This window comes from Scatophagus argus, chromosome 21 (genome assembly GCF_020382885.2).
Source record: "Scatophagus argus isolate fScaArg1 chromosome 21, fScaArg1.pri, whole genome shotgun sequence".
Lineage (NCBI taxonomy): Eukaryota > Metazoa > Chordata > Actinopteri > Scatophagidae > Scatophagus > Scatophagus argus.
Window position 1 is genome coordinate 14,689,062 of NC_058513.1, and position 18,861 is coordinate 14,707,922.

The 18,861-nt window shown below is 42.0% G+C and overlaps 1 protein-coding gene across 1 annotated transcript; it reads left to right on the plus strand.

Annotated features, from left to right (window-relative positions):
* Positions 1-1,659: 1,659 nt before the first annotated feature.
* Positions 1,660-5,747, plus strand: LOC124052954 (GTPase IMAP family member 8-like). Its single transcript, XM_046377784.1, has 5 exons — positions 1,660-1,908; positions 2,022-2,699; positions 3,005-3,760; positions 3,967-4,194; positions 4,285-5,747. The coding sequence occupies exons 1-5, from the start codon at positions 1,884-1,886 to the stop codon at positions 4,464-4,466; spliced, it is 1,869 nt and encodes a 622-aa protein (XP_046233740.1). The 5' UTR covers positions 1,660-1,883; the 3' UTR covers positions 4,467-5,747.
* The last annotated feature ends 13,114 nt before the right edge of the window (positions 5,748-18,861 follow it).

Here is an 18,861-nt window from a genome sequence, read left to right on the forward strand (position 1 = left end):
GTGCTACAATAAAGATGCCTTCTCCAATCCTTATTAAAGCTTCCATGCAAATGCCATAACTAAATAATGCAGTAAAGTCCAACCTTGAAACCTTGTTGGCCAATCGGATTTTACTTTTCACTATAAAACTGCAGCTTAAAGTTCAGCTACGGTTGGCAAAATGCATATCACACTCAGTATGAATGAGCAACATCATAAATGCGCCGTATGTCAACATTTAACGTTTTTCATTTAAATGACAAGAAGAGCGATCTGATTGAAAGAAATGTACAAATTATGCTAATGTCTCATTGTGTTAATTTCCAGCCCAGAATTTGAGAGGATTTTCACAAAGCAAACACTGTAGTTTACTCATGTCCAAACTAAGCTTGGCACTGTTTGACTGGATTAACATGAATAATTATTAGGAATTATCAGGGTCATGCTGGCATGCTGGTATGCTGGTATGAGACGAACCAGCTAGTCAACAGAGTCAATAGCATTTTCAAATGAAGCACAACAGAGCATCAATATTAAAAACAAATGATTGTTGATTGTCACTTCACCTTTAAAATACTAACGTACAGCACCAGCTTATGTTTCCAACACATTAACCATAACCTGTGTGTGTGTGTGTGTGTATTCTCATAAATTTGATTACGCAAGGGAGCTGGAGAGAGAGAGAGAGAGAGAGAGAGAGAGAGAGAGAGAGGGAGGGAGAGAGAGAGAGAGAGAGAGAGAGAGAGAGAGAGAGAGAGAGAGAGAGAGAGAGACTGCAAGCTGAACCTGACACTACAGTAAGCTGATCTGGGACCTGGAACGGCTCCAGAACAACCAGTTCAACAACACACCAGCACAACAACATACCCAGTTGCTGGAAGTTAACTCAACTGAATTGACGTCAGGGTTTCTGGCACATGACATCTGATGGGGAGATTTATCTGAATGTCCTTGTGACATCTCTACTGTATGTCTCACGCAAACTAAAGTTTCATTTATGTAAACCAGCAGTTGTTACAACAGAAATATAAGACAAGAAATAAACAGCAGCGAAAGAAACAGCACAAATATTAATAAACCTAATTATACAAAATTATTCAAGAACATGCATAGACATACATGTATGCTATTTGCTCACCACCTTTATCGTGGGTAATGTTGTGTATATGAAATATTTTAAAATTGTATCTGTATATGTACATGTGTGTGAACAATGCTGCTCTGCATTGACAATGTTTGCATTCTGTACAATCTATTCTCTGGGCAACCACATTTCCTGTGATTCATGGAGTCTGAATGTTTTCCTTTCATTTATGCCATGATTGTGAATATTATGTTCAACTTGCTGCACAGGTTTTGTTTGTTTTTTGCTCTTGACTCGAGTACTTATCAGGGTGCAAAAAGAAACCACTGAGCGTCCATATGTGACAAATGATTGCGGCTGTTTCTGGAGAGATGACCTTTATTGTTGGGGAATGGATGATGGTATGGGTATTAAATTAAAGGGAAAAAAACAACAGAAAGTGTCTTGGTAAGGTGTTGTTCCATTGCAAGATTTGTACATTTGTATTTATTATGTTTTGTTGTTCGTTTATTCAGATTTTTTTGCTTAGTCACCGGTAAGCAAAAAACCGCAAAAAGAACAAAGAAGCAGATAAACAGGTTGAAGCAAGCCAATAGGCTGCATGGCATCCGGAAATGTGACTCCAAAAAGATCTTTCCACTCAGTTCCTCTGAGTTAAACTATGCTGCTAGTCCTGTTTGGTGATCAAGGAAGAAGTTATCGCAAAAAAGGAAACAGTGACAGAAACAGTGAGCAACAGCTCTACACCTTAAACCAAAAGACGTAGAGGAGATGTAACCCATCAGAAGCCTTTTATGTTAATTATTCGTTTTTACAAATCATGGACAAAGCTTCATCTGTCAAAGGTGAGTCCTCAAAGTCGCCCTCACACTGTGATTGAAAGATGATTTATCAACAGTCTTTCTGTCTTCGAGCATTACCTTTTTCATGTTACTACCTCTGTCTGTCTTTCTGTCAGAGCTGAATGCTGTGCTTGTGGGATCAAACAGCTCCCGTAAGTCTCTCGTTGGAAACATCATCTTGGGAACAAAGGTGTTTGATCAAGGAGATGTAAAATGCCGTTATGAGACGGGAGAGGGAGAAGTATGTGGGCGAAGAGTCACGTTGGTCAAAGCCCCCGGGTGGCTCCGAGGATATGACCTCTGTAACACACCCGAACTCTTCAAGACAGAAGCGACTCTCAGCGTCAGACCTGGACTGCATGCTTTCATTCTGGTGATTAACGCTGAACTGCCATTCAAGAACACATACAAGAAGGCAACACAGAAGCACTTGCAGCACTTTTTTGGTGACAAGGTGTGGGATCACACGATCGTGGTCTTCATTCACAGAGGCTGTCTAGGCCACGAAACCATTGAGGATTACATCAGACAGGAAGGTCCGCCGCTCCAGTCACTTCTAGAGTCTTGTGGTAACAGATATCACCTTCTGTGTGATGACGGCACAGACAACAATGAGAAAATCAAAGAGTTGTTTGAGAAGATTGACACCATGGTGGCAGAAAAGAGTTGTTACCAAATCGACAGCACGCTGGTGGCAAATGCTGAGTCCAACAGAAGGGAAGTGGACAAAAAAGCTGAGCAGCTTTTACTGCAATCACAACGGCAAAGGACAGAGCTCAGAAAACTCCTGACAGGTCAGTTGAGTTTGTTTGATTATATAAATGTATGTTCATAGAAAATAAGATCTTGCCGATTTTTGTAGTTTTGGACACAGAAGTCAGATAATTGTGCATTAAAGAGCTTTCAGTCATCTTAAGTCAGGGTTATTAAGCATACCTTTTGACAGTATTTTGTTAGATTTCTGGTTTCTGGCTCCAAAAATCAAATGAAAGAGTTTTGTCTAGACCTGCTCTAATTGGAAAGTGTCATAAGACAACTTTTGTTGTGATTTGGTGCTATATAAATAAGTTTAATTGAATTGAATTGTTTTGTTACGCAGAGCCAAAACCCAACCTGAGAATCTTGATGGTTGGGTGGGTGTTTTCTGGGAAGAGTGCGTCTGGGAACAGTATTCTGAGAGCTGAAAGGTTTCAGGCTGGTGAAAGAACAGAAGAAGCCTTACAGCAATGTGGCAAAGTGTCTGGAAGAGAGGTCATGATTGTGGACACTCCAGGATGGTGGAAATTCTTCCCAGCATCGTTCACCCCTTCACTCCTGAAGTCCGAGATTTTAAAAGGGGTTTCTCTGTGCTCGCCATCACCCAATGTCATTTTGCTGGCAGTGCCGCTTGACACATCGTTCACCGAAGATCAACGACGGGTCACAGAGGACAACATGAGGCTACTTGGACAGACAGTGTGGAGACATGTCATCGTGGTGTTTACATTTGGGAACAGTTTGGGGGACAAAACTATTGAGCAGCACATTGAAAGTGAAGGAAAGCCTCTCCGTTGGCTGATTGAGAAATGCAATAACAGGTATCATGTCCTTGACAATACGCATGCACCCGAGGATCAGATAGTGGAGCTGCTGGAGAAAATGGAAGAGATGATAGCAGGAAACAGCTGTTTTTATCTCAGTGCCAATCCTGATGCAGATGATCCACAACCTCAGGATGACAGAAGTGACAAATCAGCTGAAAACAAAGATGAGACCACAGCCGAGGAGATCACAAGACAACTTACCATCGAATGGGACCGCAACAACTGGGAAAAACACCACAGCACAGACAGTATGACACTATTACCACCGCACCGTAAGTACATCCAAAACATTACAGATACTTTAAATACATCATAATTATAACAGAACAGAATAAACTTCACAAGATTTGTTTAGCACTTTAAATGGCATTGCCCTGCCTGAAGTCCTGTGTCCTGTGCATTACATTATATTCCAGCAGTCTTAAATTAGCTTTATCACCTCGTGCAACTAACCTGATTATTATATGTTTTTAACCAGTGAGTGATGATGGGCTGAGTTCTTCAGAATCAGAGGAAGAACAAACTGAGCGCCAATCTGAAGATGACCAGTTTAGGACCAGTTTTGATGCAGAAGAAGAAAATGACGGAGACGCAGAATCTGGCCCTCTGAGAAGATGGAGCATGCTGCTGGAGAGGGAGTGGAGCAGACGAGAGGTGGCCATGGAGCAGGCTTCCTGGAACTACTTCTGCAATCCTGTCCATGCAGGTGAATAAATCAAACAACAATGTGCAAGTAACTTCTGGCTTTTCTGCCCAGCTTTCTGATTCTTTCTTTCTTTTTCTTTCACCACCACAGACACATCCGAGCCAGACAGTATCCTGCTGCTGGAATCAAGAAAAAAAGTAAGAAAGTGGCTGGAAACCCAAACATCTGGGTATGGGACATCCTCCTCCACTAGCCTTAAATCAGTGGAGAAGGAAGAATTAAACATGACAGGACATTTGGAGGACAGTCACGAAAATACTACTAACTACTAACTACTATTCACTCTGACTACTTAATTGTTAGTGTAACCCCCGAATAAAACTGAACTGTTACAACTCTAACATCTGTAATTGAGAAAAAATAAACAGCTGAAAATCAGATCACTGCACCCTGAACGTCAACAGAAGAGCACTCCTCAGAGATAAGGTGCTTTTTCAAGGAGTTACCACATAAAGTCATGGATATGAAAAGTTAAAAATGTCACGGACGGGAAGAGGAAGAAGGAGAATAAGCTAAAGTAAATAGAGGATAGAGGAGCGTCAGATGACGAGCGACAAAGAGTGCGAAGAACTCCGTGGCTGATTTCTACTGAGGGCTTAGCCCATCAGCAGCACCGTCAGAGAGGATTAGGAAGACCAGGGATTGGCATCAGAACGGCAAGATGGGATCTCTCTGTTATATCAGAATTAACGTTAATCCAGAGTTGAAGCCTCTACGTCTCACACAGAGACGGGCATCGACACGTGTAAACACACAATCACTTCACTTCACCATTTACTATGGTATATGCTTTCATTCACCATATAAATGCATCCTTAAACATCTAATGGCTCTTATGCACGCATGCACACACAAGAAACAAAGGAAGAAAGACGAGGTTAATGAACAAAGGAGGCAAAGGTAAAAGGAGAAGAAGACAAAGAAGAGTACATCAGTGATAATGGTTTCTATGTATATGACATCTGAACCTCCTGTGTTCAGTCTGAAAGCATCTGGTAATCAGTCAGACTACAGCGTTCCTCCCCTGACATGCTGCTCATTAACGAATGTCTGTCATGGTGGTTTCTTTCTAAACTCCTTTTTGCTCTTATTGTTACATAAACATGTTAAAGACAGCTGGCCCGTGGTGTGTGGTGGAATTAAAATAAGTGCTTTTATACATTATCAGCTGCTATCGAGGAGTCCTTACATTGAGAGGTTCTAGGGTGAATAAACGACAACAGGATATTTTTTATGTTCACAATGTAAATTTAAGAGAAAATATTACATTTACTGATAACGAGGCTCCATCAGGTCTTGTGTTGGTGAGATAACCAACTGTGCATAAGCTGTGTAGTGACTGTGTATAAAGCATTCTGAAGTTGAAGGGACTTTTCATATGCTACTGGTTCCTGTTGTGACTTCTTCACATGGGTGTTTCCCTGACAAATGCATTGATAGAACAGAATCTCCTTCCCCTTCGTTTAGTGGGGATGCCATTGTGAATCTTCCAGGGAATTAGACTGCTGCTGTGCTGCTGCTGCTTTGCAAAATAAAGCAAACCTCAAACGTTATTTGTAGAACTGTGGTTACTGCATACTAATACAATACATACTCCCCACTTGATCACCTGGTATGATGGCTTGATGAGGAGAGTGTGCACGAGTCAAGGTAATGGAGGGTGCAGGGTAAAATTAAGAGTGAGAGAGAGGAGAGTGGACATACAGACTTGGTTACATGAACTGAGAAATCTGCGTGAGAAAATAAAATTCCAACACTGGAAATCACAGAAAGCCTTTAATATTGAATGAGGTTGTGGATGAAACAAGTTTCAGCACAAGCCTCCTCTTTTGAGAACAGGCTCAAAAATGGCTTTTCTTTCTTTAGTGTGGCTCTGGACTCTGGACACAGAGTCACACTTAACACTAAATTACTTTACAATACACTATAAAGACAAAAGCATTGGTATGGGGCTGATTTTGAGCGGTTGGGCTTGGCCCCTCAACTGCCAGTAAAGGGAAATCTTAATGCTTCAGCATACCAAGACATTTTGGACAATGCTATGCTTCCAGCTTTGTGGCCACAGTTTGTTGAAGGCCCTTTTCTGTTCCAGCATGACTGTGCCCCAGTGCACAAAGCAAAGCTCCATAAAGACATGGTTGGATGAGTTTGGTGTGGAAGAACTTGACTGGCCCACACAGAGTCCTGACCTGAACACCTTTGGGATGAACTGGAACGGAGATTGTGAGCCAGGCCTTTTGGTCCAACATCAGTGTCTGACCTCACAAATGCTCTACTGCATGAATGCACACCAATTCCCACAGAAACACTCTTGTGGAAAGCCTTCCCAGAAGAGTGGAAGCTGTTATAACTGCAATGCTGTCTGTATGTTTAGAATGAGATATCATTAAAGTCCCTGTTGGTGTAAATGTTAGATCTCATTTGCGAAATGCTCACCAACAGGTGCTGTGTGGCAGGCTTTTAAATTTTTTACACTGAAAACAGCCACTTGCTGTGCCTAAAAACAACATGAGAGGAGGTCCCAAAAATTAGGTCACAAAAACCAAAACAAAGAGCTGAAAGACACAGAAATGTACCATCAAGCCAAACAAGCACGTATGGCCGTCATGATGAGCAACCCTTTCCTTAGAAAAGACAACATTGTCTGTAGGAGATGGAAAGAGATGCAACACAACGCTTTGTATGCCAATTCATCACTTTTTCCTCTGCTCCTCTGCGCCCGTCATAATTGCTATGGCTGCTGGAGGCGTTGTCTCGTGAATGTAAACGGATGTGGTTTAGGGGCACTTAATGAAATTACTTTTTCTGCCATTCTTCTTTGGAGAAGAAGATTGGCAAAAAAATTGGAATTTCTTTCTCTTCATTAAGATTGAGAGTTTTCATCTGACAGCAGTGTAATTTTAATACAGCGCCAACTACCTTTCGAGCACAAACCCTGATCAAACTGCTCCTCAGATGTTTGCACAAGTCGAATATGTGATTGGTCTTTTGCCACAGATGTGCGAGAAATAACTAGTACAAATGTCTAGAAGACAAAATGAGGCTCCGACTCTGTCAAAGCTGCGTTTGCACATTTTCAGATGAACGATTGCTGCTGAGAAAATAAGAGTTGATGCATTCACATGTGAGGGGAGTGGTGTGATGTCGCATGAACAGACACTGGTGGGTGGGCTGAAGGTGGAGCAGGGTTGGTTAGCACCCTAATAATCTCCTTGTTTGAAAAAGTGTAATCTTGGATGCCTCTGTGGTAAATAAAACCTCTAAAGTGCCCTTACAGTAGAGAAAACACGGCAAAGTGGCACAAGGTGCTGACTCGGAGGACGGCGATGAATGAAACAGAGCACATCACTTAATAACAACATGACGGCTTATGTGTCTTCATTTGATGGAGTCACCACAATAAACCATCTGGCTGCTCTGTGCACTCCTCACATAAAATGCGAACAGATTAGATTCAAATGGCATACAGCAGATTAAAATGGCACAGCAAGCGAAGTGATTTCATACAACCGGCAGACAAGATGAACAAGGGCATGTCAGAACTGACAAACGGTAAGTTGGACTCTTTCTCTGCGTGTATAAAAACAGGAGATTAGGTGAGACAGGCTGAATGAGGGGGAGACAAAAATTAATCGTCAGGTTTTTGGAAAGCGTAGACTCAAAGAGCGAGTGGGAGGGGGAGAATGAACAGACGACAGTAAAAATTCACTTTCAGTGACTTTAAAAGAGAAAAAAAGATAAAATGTCAAAGGGTAGGGAGATTGTTCCAAGAGGCTGCGCCAGATAAGCCTTTCTGCTCCCGACAGACCATTGAAGTAAAGCATTCAGCATTCAGAAACACAGTGATGACTTAGGAAGCATAAAGGGGTGAGGGCAGCACAGCTAAACATCATTGCTGAGAATTGTACTGAAACATCTGAGAACAAAGGATACAGATTAGCTCTAATTAGGATTTAGCCACTTGCTCATGCTGTCCATACACAAACCCTCCCATTCCTGCAGTGATTACAGTGCAGTGCTGCCAGGTGTGACCCATATTCAGATGCATACACACTGAAACATCGCATTGCATTGTGCTACCAGACAAGCAGTGCATCTATCACAAACTGATTAATATGCAGATATATTGCATAACGTATTAATTAGGTTGTACATGTCAGAAAATCACAATTTCGTGTCTAAGTGACTAATGGAGACAACAATATTTGAGGTCCAGTATTGAGTAAGACCACCACAGCCGGAAGCCGTGAAACATATAAAATGAGCTGCATAGTGACCTCAGTGATAGCCTCAAGACACAACCACAAACTAGAGACTGAGAGGGCATTCAGAGGACGTATATTGACAAGAAGGGGCTTTCTTCAAATGTTGAGTGATTTTGATGCCACATCACCTCATGGATTTTTTGTGGTCGATAATGGTTTCATTTTACACCAAAATCAGTTGGGATCGACCAAAAAACAAACTGAGAGATGTTTGAACATGGGAATGGCCATCACATACTTTGATTATATTGTTCTAATGTCATAGTCTGTGCCTTTCCTTCCCACCTCATGTGTCAGCTGCTTTCTCTCTTCCCTTTGTTTCTTGTGGTTCCTCGTTGGTTTCTCTCTGCGTCTGTGTTCTGGGTGTGGCTCATCAATCCTGCTGCCAATTTACTCCTGCTGCCAATCTGCCTGCTCACCTGAGAATCATCCACTGATCGTCTCCAGCAGTACAAATACCCCAGCTCTGCAGTCTACTCTCTGCCAGATTGTTCAGTCTACTTTGTGGTACAAAGCTTGGCCTACTAGTTATTCTTAGTTAGGTCTTGCTTTTGGGTCCAGTTCTCTCTACATGCCGCATAACATCTAAGCCTTCACACACTCTAAACTCTAAAGTGTGAATCAGTGACCAACAAAAACACAATGTTTATTTGGGATTTGTGATCAGAAAAAAACTCCCACAACATGCTGAGCAGAATCTCAAATTAATGTATATATCACTGCTATATGGCATACACTGTTGACCTCCCATAAAGATCCCAGAAACAGAGACAGCTACTCACCAAACCCGCCAGACTTCATTTGCAGAAACAGTGATTTTATCATCGTAAGACACACTTAATTCAAACCCCACAGAAAAACAAAACAACTTGCCAAAACCATCCAGATTCATATTTTTACTGTTCCAACAATCACCAGCTCTGGTTTGGTTGATTAGATGTGAAAATATCAGAAGAGGTGCGAGAGGAGCGGCGGACATTTGAGAAGCAGCGGGGAAAAGAGTATGTTGAGACAGAATATTTTCACATGTATCACGGTTACCCCTCAATGGACAGATGAGTGTGAAATTGAACTTCTCATCCAGTTTTTGAAAAGAAAACGAAAAGGTGGCATGTGACATGCAAAGCCTTTTGTGCTGCTACAGGATCACAGTTTCTCCCTGTAGGCTAATCAGAGAGCAGACTTGGTTTGGTTAAAACAACATGTCAGCTAAAAATGCAAAAGATAACATGGGATTTGGCTACCGGGAGGACTGGTGAGACAGTGGTCCATCTGTGGCGAGATCAGGTAGAGATCTAATGTAAACATGTCGCACTAAGCCCTTTAAATCTGGTTCACAGGATGCTGCGCCTTATGTAATCTTTTAATCGGCGCATATTAAACTGGCCCAGAATGAGAGGCGTGCATGCTACACGCGTACACAATCTGGATGGTGTGATGCTGTTCATCCAATTATGACTGTGCCATGGGGGGATTGGGATAAGGGCAATTCATGTTGTCAGCAAAGAGGAAAGGAAGATGGAAGTCCTAAAGAGGACAGATAAATCTCTCTTGAGGAATAAGAAAAGCCTATCAAACGATAAGGATGAAAAGACGTGTGTGTGTCAGTCACTCTGATTGTCAGAGAGCACCAAACTGCCAGCAAGCCCCAAAACTCGACCTGCACATCAGCTCAGTACCTCTAGGATTTCCACTTGTGTTGGGTGATGCTGGATGCAGTCTGCAGTGCAGTGACTAGTTTATTGTTTATTTAGCATGGAAAAAAGCCAGAATATAGCTAGCCTGAATGTGAATGCTACACAAAACATCCACCTCCATTTATTTCTTGTGGGAAGCAACAAATCCCTCCCAAGGAACCCATTACGATGGAAAGGGAAGATAAGGGCGTGTAAAGAGCAAAGTCCAAATAAATGAACTGTGACCTGGAGGGGGTGGATGATGGTGGCGTGGTAGCCGATCACACATGGAATAGATTACCTGAATATAGAATATGCAGAGTGTTATCCAGACTCTGACCTCCTCACTAGCCAGACGGAAACCCCACGCTCAGCACAGCAGGGAGTGGGAAGTGACGATAATAACTTCCCCTGCAAAGTCTTGTGAAATGCTATGTGAGCAGCAGGGGCGGCAGCACAAGAGTGAGCAGAGCGCTGATGGGTTAGTGCCATAATGCCATGAATATGTTGATTATACAGTATGTTGCAGTGAGTGGAGACTTAAGTGAGAGTCTAGCAGCAGATGAACTGGCCATCATAGCTGGCTTCCAGATCTTTCCTCTGATCTATCATTCTCACCACTCAGAGGTGGACAGTGAGGGTGTAGAGATCAGGATGGCAGACTGGTGTGCAGAAAATCTGACTTTCGTGCAGCAGACACAAGCCCACCTGAACAATACGGCATTTCAGTTGCATTCAGTGCATCAAGATCAGTCAGTTGGGGCGAGTCCTTTGGGTCTCATCTGACCACTCTGCTCTTTTGTATGACATTAAAATGTAATATTTCCTTCCCTTCAGGTGACATTCCAATCGATTGTTTTCACATTTTATTATTAATGTGCCCTTGAGTGAGTGACAGGGAACAGTTAAGCTACCTGATCTGGAGGGATGAAGCGGGGAGATATGAGATGTTGGAGGAGACAGACGAAGAGGATGATAAAAAGGGAAAAGAACATGGAGACAAATGGTGTGTGGGACTGTAAATGCACAGGAAAAAGCCAAGGAGTCAGAGAGACTGAGAGAAAGAATGGCTTAAGGGCTGAGCCAAGAGGGAGGGGATGGGTGGAAAGTAAGGTGAAAAAATAAGGAGAAAAAGCCATTGTGCTTGGAGAGAGCGGATGGCCTCAGTTATTGTGACAGATGAAGGGTTAATGGCCACCCAGGGAGTGAAATACTTTCACCATACACAAACGGCAGCAAAAGCATTGCTGCTGAATGCTGAAATCAAAAGCCACGATTCTGATAATAATAACTACAGTGATTACTACGTGTACATATCTGTCAGCCATTATTCCGGTGATGTTGATTTTTTCTTTCTGCTCAACTCTGTAGCCTGCATTACATCTCTTCAATCTCGCTCTCTGTCAGCACGCATAGCCGAGGGGGAGATTTCACAAAGAAAAGATTCACTTGCTCTGGAATCACAGACCGACTGCTGCAGAAAATGTTATCAAAATTCATGCCATATTCTGAGTATTGACATCTCACTGGTGTTGTTGTGAAGACATTTCATTCATCAGAGAGGAAAAGCTAATTTATGAGTGAAGGTATGTGCCCGTTACAGCACAAGTCACGTTTGACTGCTGGGGATTTTACTTGTTTCTGGGGGTGTAATAGTGCGTAAAAGGCGTTCAAATAATGTCATAGTGACAGTAATTAAAAAAATAAATAACACATAAAATGTCAGTTTTGCCCCACTGTTGATCATTTCTGACCAACTGGTGCTTATGCAGTGAGGTGCAGTGAGGGGCCGCTCGAACGCTGCAGGAAGAAGGACTCTCCTTGCACTCTGTTTTTGTCTGGTCTTGTCTATTTTTGCTGTCAATCGACACATTCGGGTGATACCATCATACATGGGTTCCCCAGACAAATCTGCAATTGAACAATTTCTGCTCACAGCTTGAGACTAAATGGTTGGCTGTAACTAACTGGGAAACCATAATGCTTCCACACTGTGGAACAGAAACACTACAGGAGGTTGACTAACTGTAGCTGATGGACAACACCAGGTCCAACTCAATATGATATAAACTTAATTCAGATGAGACTTGGATATACACTGACTAATTTGACAGTAACAGTTTGGATCATAGGGCAGAGGAAGTTGCAGTTCAGGATGAATACCCATCCAGCCCTGCTTGTTTTACTTACACGACTGGCAATGTGGCTGCAGCTTAAGTTTCCACTGAATAGCACTGAGTGTCCAGAAAACCTGCAGTATGTAATGCAATTCAGTGCAAGAGCCCTGCAATAAAAATTACCGTGTATGAAAAATTCACATTTTGCTGACACAACAACTGTTCAACTTTTCTGTTGAGTATAGAAGTTAGTTTCTGACCCACAGGAACAAAATATGACACAAAATCGTCAGAAGTTCCACTTATTAGTCTTCTGAGCATCTCACCGTCTTCCTTCACTGAAGAGAACTGGCTCAGGTGTCAGCTTATCTGTTTTATACTGTATTATCATTCATTATGTGTTCAAACAGCAGCCTCCACTTATGAAGATCTAGTTGTTAATTAAAATATTAATAAAAACTTACCTACTATACAGTCTATTATAGCCCTGTTATTGAATGATTACCCAGCATACTGCTCAGGAATGCTAACTAGAGAATCTAAAGAACAAAGGTTCAATGCAGTCCCAAAGCATCAACAACCCCAACAACACCTGAACTGGACTGTCTGGACTCTGCCTTGGATTTCATTATTGTGTTCAGACGGTTCTGTTGTTCTGGACGCTCTTTGCAAGTCAATGTCGGGTCCTCGCAGGTGTACCAAAGGCCTCAGCGTGTGTGGAGCAGAGACAAAGAAAAACACACAGTCAGAAACTGAATGATTCAAAGAGTGAGCGAGTGAGTGAATGAACCGATTAATGCTTTGATGAATGGAGGAGAGAATGAGTGACCAAGTCTGTGCACATGTGACGGGGTGATGGGCGAAACACGGTTGCTATGGTAACAGAGCTTTCCTGTGTGGTATGCACTGTAGTTTGGTCCTTGGAAACGTTCATTTCTCAGCCACCAGCTCTGTGTGTTCGGACGTAAAGCGCAGCGACTTGTCCAAAAAGTTGAGCCTGTACAATATCTGTCTGCAGAATGGTGTGTGTGTGTGTGTGTGTGTGTGTGTGTGTGTGTGTGTGTGTGTGTGAACAAGGGATTTACTTCTTCACGCTGCTTGTTTGGGGAAAAAAAAAGAAACGTCCTTGTTCAACTAAATAAAGAGTTTAGATACCAGGGAGGATGCACTCAAGTAAAAATAGACCAATAAATAAATAAAAAAATAAATAAAAGGGTTTTTACAGGGAGGAAGTCACGCCTGGGATGCAGCAGACTGATGCATGGGATAAAAATAAACCCCAAGTTTCTATTTCCCTCCTACTGTAGTCTTCTCCAGCTCCCCTCTCCTCTCCCTCTCCGCCACAGAGCTATTTTTAGCCCACCACGATGACTCTCCTACACAGTGCATGAGCGACCGTCTGCCATCACACCACACGTGAGTCCCGCGGCACGTGCGATCCTCTCTCTGACAGGCAGCCTGGGCGTCAGACACAAACCGCACCACCGCCGCCGGTCCCGAAGGAGGGAAGGGGAGGAGAAAAGAGGGGATAAGAACCAGTGGGGAGGAGGAGGAGGGGAGGATGGATGTGGAGACCTTTTATCGGAGACATGGTAGAAGAAGAAAAAAAAACAGAAGACAAGTGCTGTGGCAGAACAAAACATTTCACGAGACACGACAGCATTTCATAAAACTCCACGCTGGAAAACACGACGACATTTCAGATTAGAGAGCAGCACAGAGAACAGGAACAGGAAATGACAATGATCCCTCGCCACAGTTTGTTCAACACTTTTCAAAATCAGAAATGTTGTGTGTTTTGGCCTGATGAGTCACTCTCACAGTGTTTTAGTTTTTGTTCACGTCAATGCATTTCAACAGCACACCGTCTCTTCTGTTTCTTCGGGGTTTGATTGCCAAGTCTGACTAGATTATTTGGAATACAAAGTGTGAAAAACAAAATGTCACACATGCGCAGCACAAAAAAAATGACACACAAACATCAAGCTCAGGATTGGCTTGTGTTGTTGATTTTAGCAACTCGTGGGCTTTGCAAGACGTGGAATAATTTGATGTATTGATGCAACAACATCCAAAATGTGTGTGTGTGTGATGGACTCTTGGTTTGGTTTCTCTATGTGCTGTCATTTGCTTTTGTTTCCTACTGCTGGAATCTGATATCAGACATCCATAAAGAGCTGAGTAATATTTAATAGGCTAAGGTATGGCTCACTACCGTGTGTGTGTGTGTTTTCTTTATCACTTATGCAGAAGGTGGTGGCTTTATGTGACTTGACCAAATCCACAGAATTCTAAGCATTTTTACTCAGTCCACCACTTTAGACTGACATATCTCAAAAACCTTTGAATGGATTGCCATGAAATTTTGTACAGACATTCAGCAAAGACATATATCTGCAATATGACATGTTAACTGAACTTTAGAGGTTCTGGTAGAGGTATTTTGTCATCTCTGGACAGTTCCAGACCAGCTTTTCGGTCCTGTGTATTGATCCTAAGCCGAGCTAACTTCACATTTTGCTTCACATTTTCCATTGAAAAACCAAGTCTTTCTTATTTTTCTAAGTTTGAGCTGACCTTTATGCTTTTACACCCACAGCTCACAGCTTTTCCCTCCTGTGGGCGCTGCATCCGCTGGCACTTTCACAGGTAGATTGATGTCAGAGCATTTCAGTGCAGGTGTTACCCTGAGCAGTACAGTATTCTCACATCAAACTCATTCACACGACAAACCTTTTGTGTTTGAACACTTAGCAATGAAGTTTCCCAAAAGACCTTTGTTTCCCAAGTCTTCAGATGTTTTTGGTCCAAGGTACTTAATTACTTCCAACTTTATTTAGTTCGTTCTACATTGTTTCCCCTGAAACTGGAGTCACTCTTGTATGCTGTTGTTCCTTCATGTCCCACCTCTGCGTCATCAATATAAGCTTCTGCGCCAAACAAGTTCTTAAATAACCTGCTTCATTGTCCTGGAAAATTTCAGTTGTAGAAAACCTGAAGAATCAACAGCCAAATGGTACGATGAATGTGCACAACTGAGTGATTTTGTCATTGAGAGATAATTATCATGTGATTTCATCCACGGTTGGGGGTTGATAGTCTTCATGCTTTGTTGCTAAATTTAGATTTTGTGGATCAGGACAAATTCTGACACTTCTGTGTGGCTTTCCTCCTTCAGCATTTACATTTTCTCATTCAGTGGGCTCATCAATCTTTTTAATAACTCCAATTTTGTCCAACGGACAGAGTTCTTCCACCACTTTATTCAGCGATTTAAAGCATGATCTTTGGCTTCTGCTTTTTCTTCCAGTGGTTTGTTCTCTTTCCAGGAAACTCAAGCACTGAAAGATGTCCTTGTATTCTGAAGGAAAATCATCTGTGTCGTCTTTGTTCACTTTGGCATTTCCATTTATTGTGACGACCCATTTTATTTCAGCCTCTAACTATATAAAATATGGTCAGAGCGAGTCTGTAAAAGCCCCTTAAACATCTCATTTGATAACCTCAATAAACAGTTTCCTGATCAGCTCGTGGTCTGAGTCACTACTGTCAAGTCTTCTTCAATACAACATCATGTTGATTTTGAAAGTTATGGACTCTAATTTAGAGTAAAATAGATGATAAAGTAGTGAATGCTTTAGGAGTAACTATCTTGTGATTGACCAGCTTCTGCCAGCGTTGTTAACAAGAAAGGTGCAACACATTCACAACACTGAACTGTTCCAGCACTGAACTCCATTCATTTCCAGTGTTTTCCAAGCTCACTGTTTTGTTTGATTTTTTCTTTATCATCAGGTGAAGTTTACAGAGGACTCCTGACTCGGTCTCCAGACTTTATTTTCTTCCTACTGCTGTTGTGGAAGAATGCAATGGCTGTTTTGGACACTTGTGTGCCTTTCATGGTCTGTTTCCTGCTATTTCTGACTCCCTGGTAGGCGGTGAGCTGAGTTTCTTTGAAGACTGCCCATTAAAAAAATAACTTGTCTGCCCTCTCACTCAATATGTTAAGACTGAATAAAGGAAGGAATTGAATGCAGTGGGTTGCCTTGTCTGTTTTACACTGTTGGCTGGACTTTCTTGGCTTAAACTGAGATGTTGCTAGTATTCAGTGATATTCACTTCTGCACTTCTACCACGGTCTAAAAAACTTCTCATCTATTGCCATCATCTCATCCACATTTTGATCAGTTCTTTGGTTTATTAACAAACTGCAAAACTAATGACATTAGCCTCAACTATACATTTACTGCTATTTAGCAAGTATTTGGCGTGTTAAGACGCTAATTTAACAGGGTTAACAATGTTTAGTTCAAAGCATTGCTGTGTCTAAATACAGCTTTAGACTCTAAGAGCCAAGAGGTGGTTTAAACCATCTGTTGTCACCCATTTCAGAATCAAACGTGTTAACACTGAATGGCCAGATTTAAAGGATGAGTGAAAAGACGGTTGCAGTTAAATACAGGGACAACACATGCATAGTTTTAGTCTTGACTGTTCACGTGAAAAGTGACAAAAACTGTACCAAGAATGAAAAAAGACCGATGCAGAGAGGAAGTTCACTCCTGGCTCCTATCACCTTCACACTGCTGGCCAATCAGAGCATGCCATAGGTGTAAATGCTGCGCCAACAAGTTTGTGAAGCTATTCTATTCTGTTTTCTCTCTGTGTGGTGCATGTTTGCTTATTAAGATCTTCCACACGATTTGTTTCTGTTGGCCTGCGTTGGTCTCAATGCCTGACAAACGTCAATGACATTGTGAAAACCGTTGCCTACATCTCTTAGCAACGCCTCACTCATTATATAAAAACTGATCCCACTCACTATTCTGCCTCTTGTTAGAGAGTCCGCCATGACAGTTACTCAACGTAACCTCTTTCACACTCATTTTGACTGGTCTTAATGTCTCCTTGAACACAAATGAAATCCTATCTTGAACTGCAGTACCTTTCAAACGTCTCATTATGTAAGCTTATTCATGTTGCTTGCCAACAAGCATGAAACCACAGTCCTGCAGCCTGATGTCTGTGTGATGTGTGGCTTCCAGGTATTCTGTTTATCTTTGCTGAAATCTTCTGAAACGTTGCCTGTCTTCAAATCAAGCCCAGCAGCTGGTAGTAAGTTTCACATTTTAACCGTTAAACTCACTTCATATGTCAAGTTTGGGTGTTTTTCCAAGCACAGATAGAGGAGATGTGAAAGTAGGGTTACTGCTTCTTTAAAAGACAGCAGGATAAAGATAAATCCAGACTGACACATAAAAGAATCACTAAATGTACTTTCCCTGTACCTGACAGTGGTGTATGTGAAAGGTAATGGCTATTGATTCATCACCTTTTCTGTGCTCTGCTCTGCTGGGATTTGATGAGTTTTCTTCCTACTGTTCTCCTCAGCAAGAAATTGTCACCTCAAGCTAAAAGAAAAACTTGGACGACAAAAGTCTTTCTATGTAAGTGCAACCTGGGCTCGTGTTTTTGTGAGTGCTGGCGATGACAGTTTGTCAGCGCCTCCATGAATGAGTAAGAGTGACTGAATGTGCTGTGGGAACCGATGTGGCAGGCCAGTGCATCACTGCTTACATCTAGTGGTAAAGGAGCAAACTGCAAATACATACGGATAAATCAGTGGTTATGAGAACTTCAGATAGATAGCTGGAGACAGGTAGATACTTTATTGATCCCGAGGGAAATTCAAGAAAGATATTGGCAGCAGTGGGATTTGAATCCACACCTCCGCAGAGACTGGAGCCTTAATCCAGCGCCTTAGACCACTCAGCCGCACTGCCTTGATAAAAGAGCTAAATCAACTGTAAGTGCAATGCACTGCCAAAACTGTTCCTTTTGGAGCCTTTATGAATTTTGTTAAATGTGTATTTTTCAGCTCTCCTTGTCTGAGTCATAATTAAATCTTTAAAAAGCACAGGTGGTGCAGTGGTTAGCACTGTAGCCTCACAGCAGGAGGGTTCCAGGTTTGGATCCCGGTCATGGCCCTTTTGTGTGGAGTTTGCATGTTCTACCTGTGCCTCTGTGGGTTTTTGCAGGGTACTCTTGTTTCTCCCCACAGTCCCAAGAACACACACATAAAGTTAATGGGCTTCTCTACACTGCACCCAGGTGTGCGTGTGTGGTTATCTGTCTTTGTGTGTCAGCCCTGTGATTGGCTGGCAACCAGCCCATGGTGCCCACTTCACTTTCTGATGATATTTTTTGGTCATTTTTGAATGATTCAACCAAAAATATGATGCATTACTGTACACAAAACTACCCAACAGCATGGTAGGTAGTTAAAATGAACTCAAGCTTAAACATCTACAGCAGTAAACATTAAACCATCAACATCATATATAATATCTGAACGCTTTACTGCATGATGCAAACTTCTGAAAAACAAATTTAGCTGTTAATACTTATATACTTTGAGTTAAGTAAGGTTCCGTAAGTAAGGTAATAATATTTCCACAGTGTAATATTTAATAAAGTCAAATATCTGAATTCTTCTTCCACCTCTGGATAGTCATGTTTCGGTCTTGTGCAAGAAGGGACATTTCACCAATAAATACACACACACGCACACACACTTGCTCGCACACACACACACACACACACATATTG